Source organism: Dermacentor variabilis, chromosome 3, assembly GCF_050947875.1.
Source record: "Dermacentor variabilis isolate Ectoservices chromosome 3, ASM5094787v1, whole genome shotgun sequence".
NCBI classification, from domain to species: Eukaryota; Metazoa; Arthropoda; class Arachnida; order Ixodida; family Ixodidae; genus Dermacentor; species Dermacentor variabilis.
In genome coordinates, this window is record NC_134570.1 from 108,707,651 (window position 1) to 108,730,274 (window position 22,624).

General features: G+C 45.7%; 1 protein-coding gene across 4 annotated transcripts in view; it reads left to right on the forward strand.

Annotated features, from left to right (window-relative positions):
- The window catches only part of LOC142576166 (aromatic-L-amino-acid decarboxylase-like), a 147,417-nt gene that overhangs the window by 52,051 nt on the left and 72,742 nt on the right, over positions 1–22,624 (forward strand). For 3 of the 4 annotated variants that reach the window (XM_075686141.1, XM_075686140.1, XM_075686142.1), the window contains exon 2: positions 8,799–8,993. The exons of the other annotated variant lie outside the window; for it this stretch is intronic. In XM_075686141.1, the coding sequence (XP_075542256.1) occupies positions 8,799–8,993 (195 nt within the window). The remainder of the gene's footprint in view (positions 1–8,798; positions 8,994–22,624) is intronic. 4 annotated transcript variants of the gene reach the window in all.

Sequence of the window (22,624 nt, forward strand, 5' to 3'; positions counted from 1 at the left end):
GCCGTATTTTGGTAACGCAACATTGAATGTTATTAAAATAATCGTCCACAAAAAAGGGTCTCGTCGTTTTTCTTTTTCTTAAGATGTTCGTAAATCCGGATATTCTCGAAACCATCGAGCTGTGACAACCGTGAAAGTTATAGAAGAATCGTTCCCAGATAAGGGTCTCAACATTTTTTTTTTCGTGTAATGTTCGTAAATCCTGAAATTCTGGAAGTCGTCAAGCTGTGACGGCAAGACTTCTTTTTAAGGTAATTCGGATGGTTTGTTGCGATGCCAAGTGGATGCATAGTTCACTGAAATTGTGTCGCAAAGTGAATCAGGACAACGGACAACCAAGAAAGCCACGTCATCTGCATCCAGAGACTCGGGTGAATTAAATAATCGCAGTAAGCAGAGACATGTCTGAAATACTTTAGGGCGGGTTTAAATCCTTGGGTTTCACCTGCCAAAATCCCGATATGATTACGAGGCATGCCGTAGAGGGGGGGGGGGGGGGGTTAAACGTTAGCCATCTGGGGTTCTTTAACGTGCCCGAATGCACGGGACAGCGGCGCTCTTGCATTTCGACCCTATCGAAATGCGACCGCCGCGGCCGCGATTTGATCCCGCGACAGCGCAACACCATGCCGCTAAGCTACCACGGCGAGTAGGGCCGGTTTAAAGAGCGTGTTCAAAACTTCTGTAATTGGCAGAAACCCATTCACGTCATAGAATTCGCTTGCACAGAACGATCGTAGCTCGTTCTTGAAAAAAAAATGTTTCCCCGAACCGATATCTTGAGGGTCTCGATGCCTTTCTTTCCTGTCAATTAGACACTCCGATATGTTTCTTCTCGAGAACTTTATGCCAGCTAAAAGCACTGTTATTTCCTGATTGTTTATTCTTGTATATTTTATGTACGTTCTTGTATAAATATATATTTCTTTATTTTGTATATCTTTAAACAAATGCCAGTTCCTTTTCTGCATGCTGTTTGGTGACTGTTTAAAAGGAGTGCTTAAAAGTGAAAAGCCATTGGACCCATTTCGAGGACACCAGCAATGTGGACGTGAAGACGTCAAGCCACGTAGCTTTTCATATTGTGCGAAGAAGCTCAGTGCCCATCCACTCTGTGAAGAAGGATGACCAGCGAAGCTGTGTGTGCGAACCCCTTAACGGCGAACTGCACCTCCGCCGCGGGTGAACCCGGCATTGCAGCATCTTCGGGATCGGCCCACGTATGGGGAGTTTTGTGTCTAGACACGGACGCGATCCTGGGGAAACTAGCCCTTAACAGCTCCGCTGTAATTCGCTGTAAAATTGGTTACGTCTTCGTGTTTCTTAATTAATTCACTCATTAGTGACGGCGACGAACTCGAGAGCACTGGCACGAGCGCGTTCGCGCGGTAGCGCCGACGGTCGCCAACGAGCCAGCTGTGGAAGATGACGACGCTGGAGCCAATGCTGATGATGATAGTTTTGTGTCTACGCACGGACACGATCCTGGGGGAACTAGCCGTTAACAGCTTCGCAGTAAAATCGCCTATTATGACAACGTGCACTTTCGAGCAGGCAACTGGGCTGTTGACAGGCACGGAGATAAAGTAACCAAGTGTCCCATTAAACCATGAGGATTTGTGCGTGTATGGGACGTCTATTCGTAAGCTTTCGCAATTGTTTGTCCACACGAAATGTTTTGAGCGTTACATTTGGAACAATTTGGAGTAAGAATGAACAAGAAGGTACCCCAAGTACACGCGTCCTTCAGATAACATTGTACTGTACAGTGCGCTACAGACGATCGACCTACGAGTTTCGAAGAAAATAGATGAACCGGAAGACACGAACGCTCAGCTTGAAGATTGAGCAGGCAAACGGGTTGACGACATTTACTGAGCCCCATGGAATATTCAACAAGTGCACTTACTTCTTGGCTAAGTAGCCACGGCCAGCGTCGAGTAGGGAAGAAGAGTTTCTTGGTGAACAAGAACTGTGACCAGTGGCAAGGTAATCAAGAATATTGTTGATACGCATGCGCAAGCCTGGTCTGCCTGTGTATAGGTACACTTGCTTCTCGCAATGAAGTCTTCCTTCATTTCCTGCTGCTCGGCAGTTTACATGGTGGCAGCGGTGGGGATGGCGGTTCGTTTCGTTACCGCCGCCAGTCGGCAATGAATGAATCCACGGACCGACCACAAACGGCCATTGCAAGAAGGGCGTCGACTCTGCTACAGCCACCAAGGCCACTCGAAACGACTGGAGACACACTTCATAACTGGACCGTATGAAAAAGTGAGTTTGACCTTTTTGCTACGGCGACGGGACTTACACAGCATCCTAAGGAAGATCAAGCCGCAACTTTTCTGAAGACGATAGGCGAAGACGCGAGACGAACGTGCTAAGTTCGACAGCGAGGATGAGAAGAAAGACCTGCAAATCATTTTAGCAAAGTCCGAGGTCCATTACAAGCCATCTGAGAACCTAACCTTTAACGAATTCCGATTTTGCTCCAGGGACCAACAAGAGGGAGAGTCCTTTAATGACTGGCTCACGGAACTGCGAATCCTCGCGCGCAGATGCGAATTCGGTGAGTTCGAGGAACGGCTGATATGAAGCAGAATAATTCTTAGCATCAGAGATAAAGATTTCCAACAGAAGCTTTTCTCGGAAAACCCTTCGTTTTCAAAGGCAGTAGAAATGTGCCGCGCATGAGAACAAGCACAAGTACAACTTCGAGAAATCAGAGCCACAACGGCCGACGCGACAGTCGCCGCAGTCGCAGCGATTGCAACGCCTTGCTCCAACTGGGGTCTTGAAAGGCACACAAATGGGAAATATGCGGCTCAGGGCAAACGCTGCCACAACTGCGGTAGAAGCAATCATTTCGCTCGAATGTGCCGTCGGACACAACAAAGATGAAGGTCAACGGCACGCGAAGTCAAACAGGCTGTTTTAGGAACTGGAGAAGAATGCTTCCTGCACACGCTAGAAGCATATGTTATCGCCGGTCAGAACCGTTGGTCAGCGGCAATTATCGCAGGAGCAGCGGTTGATTGCAAAATCGACACGGTCGCCAACTGCTGCATCATGCCTGAAACGATGCTCCGAAAACTAACTACACAGTCGGCAGGGCCGTGCTCGACCACTTCGCGCGCCTTCTTCGGCCACAGGCAAATTGCTTTGCAGAAAATCATCTTGCCTACATCGTACAACACTCAGAGTTGTCTAGCGGAAATATTTATCGTACCCCAAACCGTGCCAGTAACAATCAGTCGCAATATTGCAGAAAACTTGGGATTGATATCCCGCGTACGCTCAGTCGACGGGCTGCCAAGCCAGGACCTAAGCGCCAGTTTTGGTGATGTATTCCAATGCCTCGGAGAACTGAAGGGTGTTGCGTACCACATTGAGCTCAAGCCAGAAGCACGAGGCAGCGTCAAACCAGCCCGAAGGGGGGCGGTTGCTCTTCAAGAACGCGTGAAACAGGAACTCGATAAAATGGAGCATGACCTCGTCATTGCAAAGGTAACTGAACCTTCTGCCGGATCAAGCCACATGGTTGTAGTGGTTAGAAACGACAAAGTACGCATTTTTTATATCCCTCGGAGTTTAACAAGGCCTTTCCGAGAGAGCACTACCATATGCCAACATCAGATGTTGTTCCGTGCCTGCATGGGGCAAAGTACTTTTCAACTTTAGATGCATCGTCAGGGTTTTGTGAAATTAGGCTAGACGAAGAAAGTTCATTATTATGCACTATGAGCACTCTCTACGGCCGGTACGAATTTCTGCGCATGCCCTTTGGGATTGCCTCTGCCTCGGAAGTTCTTCAACGGGCAATGCACCAAGTAGTAGAAGGCTTGAGTGTCGCTGCCGTTGTAATGGATGACGTTCTAGTTGGGAGAAAGTCTTGATCTTGAAGAGCATGACAATAACCTAGCAGCTTGTACGCTGCACGGAGTATAATCTAAAGCTCAATAAAAAAAAGTGTAATTTTTTTGCAGCCGCAAGTTCACTACATGGGACATATTCTCACACAAGAAAGACTTTGCCTGGATTTCGGGAGAGTGGGAGACATTTTGCAAGTGCCGCCACCGAAAAAGTGTAAGGAACTGCAAGTTTTTCTTGGGATGATTAACTTCGTTAACTTCGTGGCGCGCTTCATCCGCAACATGTCTTCACTGTCCGCGCCCCTTCGGGAACTATTGAAGAACACGGCATGGCTCTGGACAGAAGAGACTGAAGAAAGCTCCCAGGGCATTCGCGCCTGTCTAACAAAGGCACCTGTTCTTGTATATTTCGAGAAATGAATACCGCTGACGTTGTCAGTAGATGCAAGCCAGAAAGCGGTGGGGGCAGTTCTTTTTCAAAACGGACACCCAATCGCCTACTCCTCACTGTCGCTTACCGAAGCGCAAAAGAAATGTGCGCAAATCGAGAAAGAAATGCTAGCTATTCTTCACGGGTGCACAAGGTTTGAAGACTACGTGCCAGGGCAGCCACAGGTCATCGCAGAGTCTGATCATCGCCCCCTAGAGTCAATATTTAAGAAACAGCGGTGTGAGTGCCCGTTACGCTTGCAACGTATGAGACTCCCTCTTCAGAGGTTCCCTATAAGAGTGACCTACAAGCCAGGAAAAGAACTGCTCCTAGCGGATGCGCTGTCACGCTTTCCGAACAAGACTGAGCTGAAAGAATAATCACTATATTTTCAAGTACATTCTCTTTCTTCGCTTCGAGTCTCGGACCGGCAACTGCAGGGGATCCGTGAGGATCTACTGAAAGATGCAACGATGACTGAATTGTGCAGCTACTCAAGCAGCGAATGGCCCGAGAGCAAGCAACAGGTATCCGAGGCCGTACGCGCGTACTGGAATTACCGCGACGAGCTTCACGTCAAAGACTGTCCCCTCCTGAGAAGCAACAAACTCGTCATTCCCCCAACAAAACAAGAGGTACTTCGCCTACTCCACGCGGCACACGGAAGTGAAGAAAAAAATGAAGGCAAGAAAGAGCCAAAGAAGTAATGTACTGGCCTGGTATGTCGGCGGATATTGCTGCTCTCGCGAAGACGTGTCTACGTTGTCAAAGTTACGAGATCAGGAACGCCAGGTTACCCATGTTTAATCACGATATACCTACTTTGCCGTGGAAAGTAGTCGGAGTCGACCTTTTCTATAACGAGTGCGATGAGTACCTTGTTATCGTAGATTTCTATTTTTTTTTCTATATCAAGCAGATGCGTCGAACAACAGCAGAAGCAGTGACAAACGTGTGCATGCAGATTTTCGCTACTCACGGTATCCTAGCAAAGATATGCAGTGATAATGGCCCCCCGTTCAATAGTGCGTGCTTCCGCGTTTTTTCCACACAGTTGCGCATCGTCCACGAGACTTGCAGTCCGCATTACCCTCGCGGTAACGGCATGGCTGAAAGCGTAGAGTTTCCTACGAGAATTATTAGAGAGAACTCTGGCGCTAGTCTCTACGGGAGCTGCAATGGGAGTGGTTGTCCCAGCATGGGAATTATGGGAAGTACATGGATTTGCCTAAACTTCGCCCTTTTGGCTTCAAACGGCTTTGTGACTTTGTAAACTAGTCATTTTCACAGTATATTGCGCAATAAATAATTAAACAAACATCATTAAAATTGTCCTACGGCAGGATTCGAACACAGGGACTCTAGCACAGAAGCCTGATATTGAAACCATTAAGCCACGGACGCATGTATCGGCAAGCGAATGAAACACCCTTATGAATTGATCGCGGGCATGCCAGTGCCTTGAGGCGCTTGGCGCGTTTCGATTTGGCCACCTGGACAAGCTCAGTCGTTGCAATTAATAGCAATTGTACGCGTTCCCTGCGTCTTCTGTACTTCGAAGAATATAGATTGCGCCGAATATAGATTTGTAGTCATTACAAGCCGTCGTTAGACATATTGGTCACTTCGAAGAATATAGATTGCGCCGAAATATACGACAATAAGATTTATGTAGCGTAATGTACAAAGCCACAAGAACGTCTGAATCCACAAGCACGAAGATCAGACAAATCCATGTACTTCCCATCGTTCCCATGGTAGGACAACGACTGCAGCGCCAGAGTTCCCTCTAGTAATTTTTGTAGGAAACTCTATGGCTGAAAGGGCCGTCCAAGAAGCAAAGAAACTGCTCAAGAAGTACCGGTATGAAACGCTAGCCTTCTACAGTGCCTTGCTACAATGGAGGAACATGCCAAGGGACGACCGCCTTAAGTCGCCCGCGCAACGACTCATGGGCCGTCAGACGAGGACTAAACTGCCAGTACTTGACTGCCACCTCAAACCACAAACCGTGCCAGCCGAAATTGTCCGAAAGCGACTCGACGAAATAACGCGCAGACCTTCTACAACAGAACGCGAAGTCTACCGGATGTTCACAGGGGTTCCTCGGTCACTGTTTATGATGCGACACACAGGACATGGGCGCCAGCAGTTGTCATAGGCCCGGCACGTACACCGCGCTTATATGTCGTTTCGACAGAGAATGGGCAGTATCTACGACGCGTGAGGGAGCACCTGAGATCAACAGCAGGACAAGCTTTCTCCCAGCAGAACGAGTGTACGATGGCATTCCTCAGTCCTTCAACCACGCACCACCGAGCAACAAGCACCTCAAGAAGCGCTTCGTAGAAGCACACGACAGGGTAGACAACCGCAACGGTATCCTCTCCCAGATCGCCGCGCATACAGTTCAGTGGAAGCTGTGCAAATTGACTGTTGTACAATCTTTCGTACAATCTTTTGTCCACTTTCTTTCCTCAAAGGAAGAAAGATGTGACCAGTGGAAACGTCATCACGAATATTGATACGCATGCGCAAGCCTAGTCTGCCATTGTATAAGTACACCTGTTTCTCGCAATAAAGTCTTCCGTCGTTTCCTGCTGCTTGGCAATTTACAAGAACGAACTAGACTGCTTCTTGCAAGTGTTTCCAATTCTTCAATAGCGTGCATGATGCCTATACCCTTGAAAATAAGCATGTACTATGAATATGTTCTGTCAGTACGGGGCCGTAACCCGGAGTAACGTTCGAAGCAAGCTGAGGAAAGCGGACAGATAATTGGGAACGAAAATCGCAGCCTTATATAATGGAGATAGAATGATTTGCCACAGTTATTGAAGAGCGAAATCAGTGGCTCACATATTTTAGTTTCCTGAAATTTCCTGGCATCATGACTATTTCCCCTATCCGTTCAAGAAACGATGCGAGGTGAATATAACTCTGGCGGAGAAGGGCGTCTGCGCACAAGTCCCGAAGGTCGCTTGCTCTTCGACCAGTTTCGCAAATATGTGCTCGCAGAAATTGATCTCCGGGAGCGATTGATTGACAATGCGGTGCTTTTCGTTTTCCGTTTTTGTTTAAAGGAACATCTATAACGCCGCTACCAACGTACGTTGGTCAAACTGGCTGATGTTTGAATTCAAAATTATCTGCGCACGAGTTCAATGTAGAGAAGTGCAAGCAATGCAATCTGGGTCATCACTGTGCACGGTGCCGTTGCGTTCTGATGTTTTAAAAATACAACTGTATTGTTAAAAACACAAGAAACAGACGAGAGGAAGAATTATCGAAGCAGATTTGATTTACAGTCTTTGCGAGCAATGGTGTGAGCACACCTTCTATATTTCTTCTTGGCAAGCAAAGGGGGTTCCTGTGCAGAATGTAAGCTGTCTCATTTGTGCTGTGTCGACTATATAAGTGTGCGCCTTCTGAAAAAAAAAAGTGTTGAAGTCAGCGCCCTGCAATCACCTACTATGCTCGCCCCTCGCGTTATTATTTTATTATATGATCCGTAACGAACAGAATAATTACTGGTCGGGTAGTAACGAACGAACAGCCACATTGAAAGCGTTGCTTGCGATTATACTGTTAGCCTTGGCTTGTATCGCAGTGAATTGATTCTTTTTGTTCTTACACTTCTTGCATGCACGCTATAGGCATAGGATAAATGTACAGACCATTCCTACTGGGGAAGTCCCTTGCCCTCTCCCTAAATACGTTGGTGCGACATAGGTAATTTAATAAATCCAATCTTTATACTTTTTCGCGGGATCGAATCCCGGCCACGGCAGCCACATTTCTACGGGGGCAAATTGCGAAAACATCCGTGTACTTAGATTTATGTGCACGTAAAAGAACCGAGGTGGTCCAAATTTCCGGAGTCCGGCGTGCCTCATAATCCGATCGTGGTTTTAGCCCGTAAAGCCCCATGGTTTAATCTTCTTTAATCTGTATTTTCGCACTTATGAATAGTACTGGAAACTGTTCCCCCCCACCCCCATTCGGGGGGCTGTTACATCGCTGCTGTTGGCACGCGAAGTTTCAGCGCTGGTTGCCCATAGCGTTCACGCAGAGCGATTTGCCAGTATACGCGTGCCCAGAACGGGCAGCGAGCACTGAGCTGGACCGAGTTAAGGCGCTCTATTGAGTTGGCCGACTTGCTAGAAGGGAGCACGTGTATACCGATAGATGCATGTACGCCGACCCGTCCAAAGGATGAACAGTGCCCACCTTCTTGCCGTCAAGGCAGAACTGCTGCTCAGTTGGGCTAAACCTGTGCGCGGACAGCGTGTCGCAACGAGACACACTGTCCACTTTCGCGACAGAAGTTAGGTTTTGCGAGCCAAACGCCTCTGAAGTGCGTGTTCGGTACAGGACGAAGCAATCTGTATACCTTTTCTTTTTCTCTCTCTAAAGATATCGCTGCTTTTCCCGTCCGTCCCGCTGACGGCAGTGTTCCAGGGGACCAGCCGTGACTGCCTCGCTTATCGTCGCAGGCGTAGCCGTCGGGGCGAGGCCCTGGTCGGCGTCAGGCGAGCCGGCCATGTCCGGGCAGTTGGTCAGCTGGATGCACCGCGTGCTGCCGTTCAGCAAGAACGCCCGCAGCCCCCAGCACTGCAACGCTGCCTACGACCACGCCTCGTCCAACGCCTCGTCGCGGAACGCCTCGCCGCTGCACTGCGCGTCCTCACGTGAGTCGACCCCGACCGCCTCTGTGGATCCGCGTAGCCCACAGCGTTTCCCACAAAAGCAAACAAAAAAACAAAAAACAAACAAAGGAACAAACAAACTAACTAACTAACTAACTACTAGAGCGAATTTTGGCTCTATAGCGTCTACGAGAGGTAAACGTGTGGCGATTTAGCCCGCCTAGCAACGGCGGTTGGTACGCTCGTTTGCCTAAGCTTCGTCCTCCTGGCCTCGAACGTCTTCATGACCTTTGCCGAAATGATCACACTCGTCAAACTATTCCTTTATGTGTACAGCTGGTCACGATGATTGCGCGTGTGCGGAGAGTGCAATTGCCTTGCTGTGTTTAGAAAAAAAAAAACACGTTAGCGTTTGGAAATTTAGGAAGACAATGGATATTAACTTCGCGAGAACGTTTGAAGCTCCAACAAGTGCGAAGATTAGATAGATCGATGGATCTACTATACCGCGCGTTTTCAGCTGCCAGGGCAGTTTGACCGTAGCAGCGCCAGAGTTCAATTTACCGTAGGAATTTTAGTCAAAGACCTCGTGGTGTGAGCTTTCGCTCGGATGCCCGTTGTCCTGCGAGATTTGTAGGAGATTGCAACGGGTATCTGAAGAAAAAAAAAAGAAAAAAAATTACAGAGTCTCTTAAGATCTCTCTGAAGAGGTGAGCGGCGAAAGCCTACTCTATCTCCTGTTATCATTCGCCTCTTTCTCTTTGCCTCTTCTCTTTCTCTTCTTTCTTGCAGTCATTACTGCTCACTACTAAACATTTTTAGTCATTTGTAATTGATTGTAGTCATTGCAAGCCGTTGTTAGACATGTTGGTCACATCATAGTCATTAGTAGTCATTACTGGTCATTACTAAGCATTGTTAGTCATTTCTAATCAATTGTAGTCCTTATAAGTTGTCGTTCAACATATTGGTCATTTCATAGTCATTACTAGTCGTTGCAAGTCATTTCAGTCATTATTAATCACTACTGCTCATCAGTAAACATTTTAGTCATTTCAAATAATTTGTGGTCATTACAAGCCGTCGTTAGACATGTCGGAGTCATTAGTAGTCATTACAAGTCGTTAGTAGCCATTATTCGCCATTACTAGTCATTATTAACCTGTACCAATCTCTATTATAGCGTTATGACTGTCACTATAAATCATTTTCCATTCATTATTCTCTCTTTAACATGTCTTCATACGGCGTGACGACGCTTCGGCGGACACTCCGGCGGTCAGGTCTGCTGACACTAACTTCACCCTGAGCCTAGAAAGGCTTTCGCCTTAAAATTGACTTCGTGATCACTTTAAAAGGAACGAGACCATTGTTTATTTTTATCTCAATAAAAAATAATAATTTGGCTTGTGCAGGGACATTTTTTTTTTCATCGACAACGAGGAAATAACAATGCGCACAGTAACAAAGGTGGTAAAATGGAAAGATAAATACAGTCGGGAACGGCTGTGACCCAGAAAAGAATTTTAACAGTTCCATGTCATAGTACGGGCGACCATGCGGTGTGCGAGTTATTTATTTATTTATTTATTTATTTATTTATTTATTTATTTATTTATACTTCTAGCCTGCCTCCAGAGGACCACTACAAGGGTGGTAATACTCTTGTAGCGAGATTTCCCTTTTCGATCTAAAGTCTAGAACTTAACATAATTTATCACAGCAGACAACAGGGTGCATGCCCTTAGCACAAACAAAACAGTAAACGCTCACAATGCACAAAAAATGCTCCCATTCATAGTAAAAACACGATAGTGCACGCTTATAATTTTTCACATAAGAGGAAATATAAACTTCCCTCCCTTCTTCTCTCTCTTTCTCTCTCTAGATATATGACAGATACGATGATGATGATAGTGTTTATTTTATTATTTGGTTATTTTTATTGTCTCAGAAGCCCCAACTATGGGATAGTAAATCGTAAATGAGGGGCAATCAAATGATGATGGCTTTGATTATAGAACTTTTGAAGCGGATCACAGCGGGGCATGGCGTCGGCTGGCAGGGTACGTTGTGCGGTAACCAGAAATGCAATCAGTGGACGACGCCCTGTGCTAGCTAGCGTCAGGGCGGTGTGCTAGAACATGCCAGAAATTCACATAAGACGCGCACACGGAGTGGCTGTAAAAGGCACATTATAGTCGCCAGATGGGCCTCGTGCTTTCCTGTCCAGTATATCTGAGTGATATATCTGATTCAACGCAAATCAATCAATTACATCAGTGAAATAATAATAAATAACACAAATAGAGAAACTAACACGCACAAGGCATTGGTAAATTTTATATGTATCTGTGTGCTAATATATATACGATATCACAGTCGATAAGTAAGGCAATTGAGGCTTTTAAAGCGGGCCAGTTGAACAGTTCGGTAACGAGTCTTGCCACCTATCGACACGTGCACGCGGTTGTACGTTTCGCCGCGAAAATTTAAAGTCGTTAAATGCTGGTCGCGAGAAATTTCGGCATTATGGAAGTGCTCGGCTTCTCTGGTCAGCTGTTGTCACATGACGGTGCGTCTGATCGCTGAGATGCACAGTTGACAGAGTGCTTTGGTGCTTGACTTTGCTCAGTCACTGCTCAACATTTGTTATAGCTTAGACGCAGCGATTTCCATTTTTTTTTTCGCAAGAGCTGTTGTTGCTTCATAAAAGAGGGAAAGCGAAATTTACCTAGCGAAAAAAAGAATTACAACTGCTGATGTAAGTGGTGTTCCTGCGAATGCAGTAAGGAAGTTTCAAGTATCACATGTGGCACGTAGCACCATCCTAGGCTAGCCCCTGAGCTGGTCCACTCAAATAGGCGTACGTTACTTCACGGTAAATCGAAAAGCATAATCGAATAATTAACATGAATTATCTAATTAGTATTTTGTATATTTACCTTACGGCGCAGATTGAAATTACCAGATTGAGGCCAGTGTGAATGCAAGGGATATACACTTGAAAAGGATTCTGTGGATGCACCATTTTCGAGATATGCGCCATCGAATTTGCGGTAAAAATGCAGTCACTCCACTTGTATAACAAAAAGCCGTTTTGTGTACTGAAGCACAAAAGTAACTGGGGTAACCCTGAAAATTCGTTCCAATTAACTGGATGCGCCCTTCGAACTACCCGGCCACAATTTGCAAATTGAATATGTGCCGTAAGGTGATTAGTCCAAAACCAAATGAGCAAATTTTTGTGAGTTAGGCGATTACGGATTCCGATTTCTCTCGCAAATAATGTCCGCCTGTTTGAGCAATTCAGCTCAACGATTAGAAAGAGTGAGAGAGAGCAAATGATAAACGAAAGGCAGGGAGGTTAACCAGGACTGGGCCCGGTTGGCTGCTCTACACTGGGGAAAGGGAAAAGGGGAAGAAAAGATTAAAAGAACGCTAGAAAGTCAACTGGTGATATCGATCGGTCACTCAGTGCGGATCGCAGACGGTGACTCAATCCGGCAGCTCTAAAATATCGCTGCAGCACTTTTGTGGCCTTTTGTAGCTGCGATATGCGAGGCCATGATCCCAAGATCTTGATCAAGGGGAGCGATTTTCTATCTAGCTGATTCGGAGCTGTGCAGAGGCCATGTCTTTCATATTCAAAAGGTGGACAGTAGCACAGTAGGTGTTCAATAGTCTCCTCGACACCGCAGGCATTGCACTCGGCGCCACCAGCCATTCCAATAAAAAAAAAAGTATATGCATTGGTGAATCCGACTCCCAAGCGTAAGCGGCACAACATTGTTTTCTCGTTTCGCGGAAGCCCAGGTAACAGCCGCAGTTGCATAGAGGTATCGAGGGAATGCAGTCGATGCTGGGTGAATTCACGTGTGTGTCACTTCGATGTGATACGGTGCGCTAGGTTGCTTAAGAGGAAGCTTTATCTCGGGCGCCCCTATCTAAATACACGTAAAAGGAAAACTCGTTTTTCTCGACAACCACTGCACCAAGTTTGACGAGGTTGGTTGCATTTAAAATAAAAACTTAAGCTATAGTGACTGTTGGTTTCGAATTTTTTACTTAAGCTGTGAATTTCTTATTGGAAATTGGCAAATATCTAAAATGCTCAGTAAACGAAACTATCAAGTTTACAACTCTATTAACTCAGCAAGTAAGAATGATATTTTAATTTTGTGAATTGCATATAATAGTACATCTAAAGCGGATAAAATCGATTTGTTACACATGACTCTGAAAAAAATTAGTAATGTACAAATACAGCTTTGTACCCTTGTACCCTTGTACCCTTGTACCCTTGTACACAACGTAACAAATTCACATATAATATAAACTGGCGTACCGAATTCGCCCGCTTTGAATGATCTAATGGATGCCGTTTACAGAACAGCGATATCTGTTCTTGTCGCAGAGCTATTAATTTATAAAGTTCGCGTGTCTATTTTTTTCTAACATGCGAATTCTTCAAAATTATTTTAAGAAAATTCAGGCCCTTAATCGAAATTCCGCTTAAACAACCACTATAATTTAGCTTTCTTTCTCAAATACACTAAATTTTATTAAAATCAGTCCAGGGATTACCTCAGAAAGGCGTTTTTGCGTTTTAGATGTATTTCAATTGGCTGCGTCGTAGTTGGGCCCGAGCTAAAGCGGTTTCTGTACCGCGACAAAGGTACAGAAACAAGGGTTGCTCCTTCGTGTGCTATCCTAGCAGCTTCGTCAGCGAGGTCGTTTCCGGAGATACCGCAATAGTCTGGCAGCCACTGAAACACGACGTCGTGTCCTTTCGCGATCATATGATGGTGCACTTCTCGTATCTCCGACACGAGTATTTCACAGGACCCGTGACGATGAGCCGACAGAAGACATTGTAAGGCCGCCTGCGAGTCGTAGAACCACCGATTAGCCGGTTGGTGGTTAATATAATCAGCGGCACCTCGTGGGGCAACAAGTTCCGAACCGGTAGATGTCACGTGAGAAATCTTGTATCGGATGCTTATTGATCGTGATGGTATGACCACTGCGCCGGTGGATCTGATATGAGTGGAAGAGCCATCCCTATATATGTGGACTTGGTCAAAGTTGAAAGTGTGCAAACAATCCAGAGCTGCTAGCTTCAAGGCTAAGGTAGGCAAGTCAGTCTTCTTTCTCATCCCTGGAACCGTAAGACATGCATGAGGTTGTTTTAAACACCACAAAGCCAAGGTTGAACGTGCCGAGGTTGTGAAGTCCGATGGTAGGGAGGCACGATGTATGTTGACCACGTTGGAGAATGATGCCTGTAGTCGTGGTTCTGGCAGACAGGCAAGAGAGCTTGATTGCATCCGTGAAACATGAGGAATATGGGCACTAGGCGTGTCGGTGCTAATGTAAGTCGTGATCGCATGGTCTTGAGCCATTATAACGTTTAGCTCAACGATTAGAATTGTGCTCTCTGTCACAGGGGATATTTAAACATTGGTTAAAGTATTCGGAGAAACACCCGGTATAGGACGCAATATCAAAGTGAACTAGGAGTGAGTGAGTGAAAATTTTATTCGAAATGCCCGGTGATTTGGGCGGGGTGGGGCCATAAGCACCCCAGCTTAGGTGACGGCCTCGAGTCCTTGGACTAAAGCGAAAAATATTCCTTAAGTAGGATGATGATCCTGTTGATCCTACTCATGACTTTTGGAACAGATTTCGTTACCTTTAAAGAAAAACGCAGTTCGCAGGTTAATGCCGTCATGTTTACTCTCTTTTGGACCTATATTGAGGCCTGGCATATAGGCACTGTACAAGTTTACCCACACATCACTTTGAAGCGCTTGTACCTATATGTACCTATGTTCGAGGAATTAGCCTCGGGCTATGATCGCCTTTCTGTAGCTGCTTTGCATCAAAGTTACCAGCTCAACGTAGCTTAGTCTTAAACATTCGAAGGAATGGTGCATTCTGTCGCAACGTACGCATTTGTGTACACGACTTGTCTTTGATAGCTTTTTTATATTGGGTATGACGAGAAAAATAACAAAGGTTAGAGATTGAGCTGCCGTAAATGTAACCTGTTGCATGCTTAATGTCGCTCCACATTTTACTTCAGTGCGCTGAGTACCGCTGCGAAAGACAACTTTGGTGAAGGCACTGTCACGTTCGACGCGATGTTTGACGCGCTGCATTCCGTTATCTTTTGAGAAAGAATAATTTCTCTCTAGTCGTAGCACTTGTGGCACATAACTTGTTTATGAGCAACGCGAGAGCAAGGTGAGAGCAGGAGCCAACGTTTCGACAAGTGTACTTGTCTTTTTCAAGGCGACATATCACAAAAGACAAGTCCACTTGTCGAAACGTTGACTCCTGCTCTCACCTTGTTCTCGTGTTACTCATCGTCTTGAATTTTCATATCCCGCACTCCCGTGTTTTGTCTGGATAACTTGTTTGTGCACTTAGAGCCCGTCGTTCACTTCTGCTTTTGAAAGAAAAAAGAAATGACAGTAAAGCTTGCATGCTAAATCGCTACGTAATTATTCTGCAATTGTGAACGCTGACTTTATAAATGCGCCATGCACCGTCCTGCCACCTTGATTTTCGATCAATGAAGAGAACGCGCTTGGACAATCTTGACACATTTATTTACAACCCAACCGAATAGGTGACTTAAGGGGCTTATATCCACTCCCATTTGGCCGCAATTAGCACTGCTAAATGTCAGAAGTAGCCGGCATACTTCATTATTTTTTTAAAACGCGACCAACGTTTTATTACAGAGGTGACTCGGCTACACACGTGTGCTTATGCAAGGTGACAGAATAAAGGAAAGTGGAACGAACGTACGTTGCTCTAGCGCTGACACATGCGCTCCAGTGCAAAAGACGTTCGATTAGATAGCTACAGAAGTCGAGGAGGGCACAACCCCATTTTGCATGAGGACGGTGACCCGCTATTTTCTTGCACGCTTTTCTTTCCGACTGGATGTCGACACACTTTCGCTTGATGATACAGAATGCCGCCACTCGAGAGAGGTGTGCGCCTGCATCGCGCATGGGTGCGCAAACCGACCCGAAGTTGTTACACCCATGTTTACCTCGCGTCCTTGACTTCGTCTCACTGTAGGAGTGTTCTTACAGTTTTTTTCTTCTTTGCTTTGTGAGCAGTGATGAAAGCACGTGGCGTTATTGTGGTAGCGCGAGCGAATTCGGTAGAGTTCACCGCGCTTCCGCCGATCTCTCGTTTTATTTCGATAACCGACTGGCTTTCACGTCCCGAAGCCCGTTCACTTGGCAAGGAGGTGCGCACCGTAGTGGACGCTTTCGAATCGCTTTAAACAACCTCGAGTCCTTCAACTATCTGGGTACTCTCGGCGAGCAGGCTCTAGATCTGGGCCGGAGAAAGTGTGCCCGAGTCTAACGGGCTGCCATTCGCCAGAGCGATCGGAGGGCGGAAGAGTAAACACGTCAGCGCTTGTTTCTGTTGTAAACAAAGAATGCGCGCAGGCGCAGACGCGCTCGTCCTGCTACCGCCGAGGCAGATTCCACGCCAACAACGGAAGATGAGGGAGTCACGTGACTGGAACGTTGCCAGACGTCGATGGCGCTCTCAGGTTGAAGGTGATAGAGAGCTCCTGCGAATTCTCTGGCTACTCTGGGCTGGAGCATGGCGCTATCAGAGGAAGCAGCCGAATGTGTTCCGAATGCTCGATTACGACCAGCCAAATGTGCTGCGCCACGTGTTTTGTACCGCAGGCCAAACTTTCGAATAAAGAAAATGTAGCGCGCGCCACCAGAGCCGTATATATGGTGCACTCGAAAACGACCAACCGAGTGTGTACCACAGTGGTGCAAGTCGTGCTTTAGATTTTCAATTCCGGAACCTTGTGGGTTTAATGTTGTCATAAACATTTGACGCCAAAGCTGCGTTGACTTTTCTAAAGTCGTACGTCGGACCATACAACGAGACAAGTCAGATCAACACACCATCAGACAAGTCGACAAAGCACGCAGCGAGGTCTGATGAGACGAAGAGTTGTGGTGGTTCATTCGTGTCGTCATGTCACAGAAAAGAATATCAACATTCTTTTTCACCTGCGCCAAAGCATCCGTGTCAAGAAACTAAAGTCAGCGAAGACAACTACGTTCTTATTTATTTTTCTACTTCAACTTTTATTCGCGCGGACACATTGAACTTCGTCACTTTTCTTGTTCTCGCTACCCGCGGGCTGCCACAGCCAGCCAGAGCGCTGTGGCAGCTGTGGCTTGCTGTGGCTGGCTGCCACAGCCAGCCAGCCAGAACCGACGATGGTGGCTAAATCTTGTGTGCGAAACGGAGAAAAGCAGGGAGGAAGCGCTCCGCCTTCCGCTGCGCGTGATACATCGGTGGGCGTGCAAGGCGGGGGCAAATCTGTGATCCGTGGACTGTGATTGCCCAAGATATTTATTTGCCTTGTTTAACGCATTATATACAGCGACATTCTTTTGGCTACGTAGATTTTTTTGAGACCTATGTATATTTTAATATATTGTTACAAGGTTTTGTGTATACGTGCAGCGAACTTTGTTTCCAGTGACACTTTTTCCCCTTTATCAAGCTGTATCTTAGAATTTGTATATTCTATTGTATCTTCGCACTTCTAATGTGCGAAGGCGAGTCAAATGAAAGTGAGTCAACCAACTCCGCGCAATAATTGTTCGGTTCATTATCTGCGAGGCGTGCGCGTAGCACCCAGGCACCTCTCATTTACAAAAGTGACACGCAGGTGTGAGGATAAATGTTCTTTAATGCTCTCATACACTAGGTTGAATATGGTTGCGTTACATAATGGACGCTCCGAAAGTTGAACAGTGTGATGTCGCGAGGTTTTTGACAGCTGAAGGTGTTTCCCGAAAAGAAATCAGTCGCTGTATGGCTGCCGTGTATACGTTAAACATTGTATTTCATTGGCCACTGTGAAGCGTTGGAGCAAACGGTTCAAAGAAGGACGTGAAAGTTGCAAAGACGATTCAAGCCAAAGCCGCCGTGTAATCACCCCCTCAACGCAATTGCAAAAGTTTGATGAACTGATTAAACAAGAACGGAGGATAAGCATCGATGAACTGGCAGAGTGCGTAAACATCGGTCACGGTTCGGTTCGCACCATAATTCATGAACATCTCGGTTATCCGCTCTTGTGGGCGCAATGGTTGCCCAATTATTTTGAACCACCGCCAGAAGACGGAGAGGTTCAGCGCTGCCTTGACACATATGATCCGGTATCACAATGAGGGTGACGACTTTTTGTCTGCAGTTTTCATCGCTAACAAATCAAGGTGCCACTTTGACGAGCCTGAAACACGACGACAAAGTTTACAGTGGAAACACTCGAATAAGCAAAGGCCGTCGTTTCCGCCGGAAAGGTGTGGACTTCTTTTTCGATCGTCAGGGGCCATTATTGATCGAATTTGCTAAACCTCGAGTGACCATCAATCGTTTTCGACATTGTGAAACGCCGGATCGGCTGCGTCTCGCAATAAAGAACAAACGACATGGAGAATTCAGGAATGGGAAGACAAGCGCTGACTTCCAACTGATTTTTATTTGGAGTAACACGCACATATATACTGAGACACCAAGACAACAGCGCCGCCCACAAATCATCAAACCAACATAAGTATGCATTCAAAATTCGAAGGAACCATGACCGCCGCCTAAGATGAACGAGAGCGCATGTGCGACCACAGAAAAACCAGTTCTTTATCTGTTAATGCAATTGACGGCTTACTAACTGAGTCACCTTCGGCAATCGCTGCTGCTTCAGCAATCGCCACTATCTTAGCCAGGCATTATAATGAATGCACCAGACTTATCATTGAAGCAGCAGCGATTGCCGAAGGTCACTCAGTTAGTAAGCCATCAATTGCATTAATAGATAAAGAACTGGTTTTTCTGAGGTCGAACATGCGCTCTCGTTCATCTTAGGCGGCGGTCATGGTTCCTTCGAATTTTGAATGCATACTCATGTCGCTTTGATGATTTGTGGGCGGCGCTGTTGTCTTGGTGTCTCAGTATAGATGTGCGTGTTACTCCAAATAAAAATCAGTTGGAAGTCAGTGCTTGTCTTCGTCGTTCTTTCGGTCCCTTGTCCTTGTATGCACTGTAAGTGATGTTTGAAACAATGGAATACCAACTAGCCCCTACCCAAACTGTGCTTCAGGGATGGGGTCATGTTGCTCTACCACAATGCCCTTCCCAACGTCGTTGATGTGGATAACCCAAAACTGCGAAAGTTCAAGTGGGAAACGCTGCAACAATACAATACAATACAATACAATGCAATACAATACAATACAATACAATACAATACAATACAATACATACAATACAATATACCTTTATTTCCATAAACGTACAATTTATGGGGGATTTAAGGAAAAAGTTGCTCGCAGCAACTTGACTGGCCTTAAACCCTGTCTGAGGGCAGCAGCAGAAGGTACAGGCACTGATTCAGGACCGACAAAAACAATACATAAGCAAAAAGATGACAAATTGGCTTACACATTATGCCAGCAAACAGAAATGCAATGTAAAAAAAACATTACAAACCATAAAAAAAGCTACGCAATCCACAGTGTACTCTAGAGCAACGAAAGCAGTGATATAATCATTAACAAAGTAATCATTGTAAGGAAAGAATAAGACATGATTGAGCCGTTGACGGAGGCTAGTATCAAACGGAGATGTGTGATGACAGTCTACTTCAGAAAGAGTCACAAACAACAAATTAATTCGTCTTCAAAAACCACTGAAATGCTCATATAAATGCGATATAGGACAATAAGTGACATCTATGTTATTGCATTTAAGCGTGTTTAACAGGCGTGGTAAGCGATGGTGCAACATTTGAGGAGCATAGTTAGTGCGAGGGTGTGGCACATACCAGTGTTCAGGTGACCGTGTACTGTATTCTGTTCTGTTTCTAATTAATTGCGCTAACGACGTGATGTATGACTGGCTTTGTTTTGCTTCATTACGATAGGCTAGTAACGTCCTGAACTCTAACAGAGAATGTAGTGTGAGTAATTTCAACTGTGTGAATAGAGGTGCAGTGTGAGCGTCTACTGGAGCATTACAGATGCCATGTATTACCTCTTTTTGAAGCAAGAATAACCGGTTTATGTTTGTAGCAGACGTCGTACTCCACACGAGGCAGCAGTATAGTGTACGTGACTCAGAAAGAGAGCGTTGTACAGAATAAGTTTGACCTAGCGTGACAGCAGTCTTAAACTGAAGAGCGCCCCAGCGACTTGCGCAAGTTTGCCTCCAAGGAAGTCGATGTGATCAGTTCATAACATATGGCTGTCAAAAAAGACACCTATCGTCTTCGCAGATTGAACAAGCTCAATTTTTGAAGAAACTATTATAATGTCGGTCTCTAAGTCCCCTCCTTTATTTTTTGGTTGAAATAAAATAGATTTTGTTTTGTCAGTGTTAATTTTTAAGCCACTACCCTGCGAACATCTCTGTGTTTTTTCAAGAACAGAGTTTGCAGTTGAAACCAGCCTTGCAATGTTGTTCGATGAAAAAAGCACCGTAGTATCTTCTGCATAGATTATGTATTTAGGTTCACTATCGACAAGAACAAGGTCATTTACGTATATATTGAAAAGAAGGGGGCCCAATATGCTCCCTTGGGGAACACCAACTGTTACTTGCTTGAACTGGGAGCAGATGCCATTAATTTCGACAAGTTGATTACGCTTATTTAAATAAGATTTCACTGTATCCAAAGCAATACCACGAATACCGTAGTACTCTAGCTTCTTTAGCAAAAGTTCATGGTTGATAGAGTCAAACTCTTCACTGAAGTCGATAAGAGCCCCGAGCGTGGACAGCTTGTTTTCAAAATTTCGCAATATTAGTTCATTTTGTGTTAGTAACGCGAGCTGGGTTGACCGTCCCTTTCGGAAAGCATATTGACAGTCAGTGAACAGGTTATGTTTTTCAAGGAAAACTGAAATGCGCCGAAATATTATTTTTCAAGTCCTTTTGAACATACTGGAAGTATAAAAATGGGTATGTAATTAGATATCACAGTTTTATTGCCTTTTTTAAACAGTGCAAATACTTTAACTGTCTGCATTTTGGCAGGAAATACCCCAGATGTCAGGCAGAGGTTGTAAATGTATGCTAAAACAGGCGCCATACAGCCCAGACCTGTCGCCTTGCGACTTCCACAATATGGGGCAATTTAAGGAAACAGCTCAAGGGAACCAGATTCATGTCGGACGATGACGTAAAGGAGTCAGTTACAGACTTTTTGAAGCAGCAACTCAAGGAGTTTGATGAGACGGGAATCACGCGACTCGTTAGTCAGAGGAGTCGCTCATGGAGACTTTTAAATAAAGAGCCACTTTTGTCATATATTCGCATTTAGCTCACTTTCATTTGACTCGCCCTCGTATATTTTTCAGAACTCCTTCTTTTTATATGTGCTCTCTGTTGCGACTATAATTTCGGTGCAGTTAGTCACAATACACCACGGGGGAAAGCTCCTCCTGCGCAATACATTGGAACGAAGGACAGCGTCATTGAGATTTTTCCTTGACCGTTGCATATGTATAAAAAGCGTCGACCATCGATTCGGCAAAGATAATTTCGAACCACGCATATACCCAACCACGCAGACCTCCCATGTATAGCGCAAGGAAGTTGCTGAACTAATTAAATTTATCAAGGAATAATACCTCAGAAAAGTCATTAAGAATGACTTAAACACAACCTACCGACATGATAACGTCGAATTGTAATTTGAATATACGAGAAAACATTCTGTTAGGCGGAAACTCAAAACACAAACCCCTTTTCAAGCGTTTATATTGAAACTGAAATTGATTTATTCATTATAGATTACAGGTTGTAAAAAAAACAATAATATACAGATCATAGAGCGGTCACTGCCTCCGAGATCTGCGCACGCTGTCGATCGCATATCACAAAGGTCATAAAGCGGCGCGCCCGGTTCCTTGCAACACCTCCTGATGGCGCTCTCCTCCGCCGAATAGCGGCCCACTCCAGAGGCCGCGTTTCTACCAGAAAGCTCGCCTTCGTTCATAGCCTTTGTCGCCAGAGTTTCCCGGTAAACGTTACTGTTATACAACCTGCAATTGCCAGGAAGCATGAAAAGCAGTGAAGGCTAAACCCCATGAGCGCGATTTTGTGCGGGACAGCGACGAGCGACGGCTTCGAGCTACGGATCGAGCCGTCGCTTGAACAGATCGCTCGGTCTTGTCGCGCGATCGCTCGGTTCTGCAAATCTATAATTCGTCGCTCGTCGCCCGGAAGTGCTATGAGCGACTAGCCAATAGTAGGCAGCCGGAACGGGATGTACATTAGTGACGTACCACTTTTTTTGCGCACGTGCGCGCTTCTCGGTATACAAACGGAACGAGCAAACTACCAAATTTTGATATGTAAACAAAGTAAACCTATTGCAAGACCTTCAGAAATACTTTGTGTTGCTTTGCACAGCCAATGAAATCAACTTAATTATAGCAACTGCCGCGCCAGGTTTGGCGCTAACTCGATCCCCTAATACCAGCAACACTGGAGAGCTGTCGCGCGAAGCGGTCGCTCGCTTGGAGTTTGACTTCTGGGCGACGAGCGAACGCGACAGCCGTCTCCATCGCGTCGCTTGTCGCTGTCGCGCAAAAAATCGC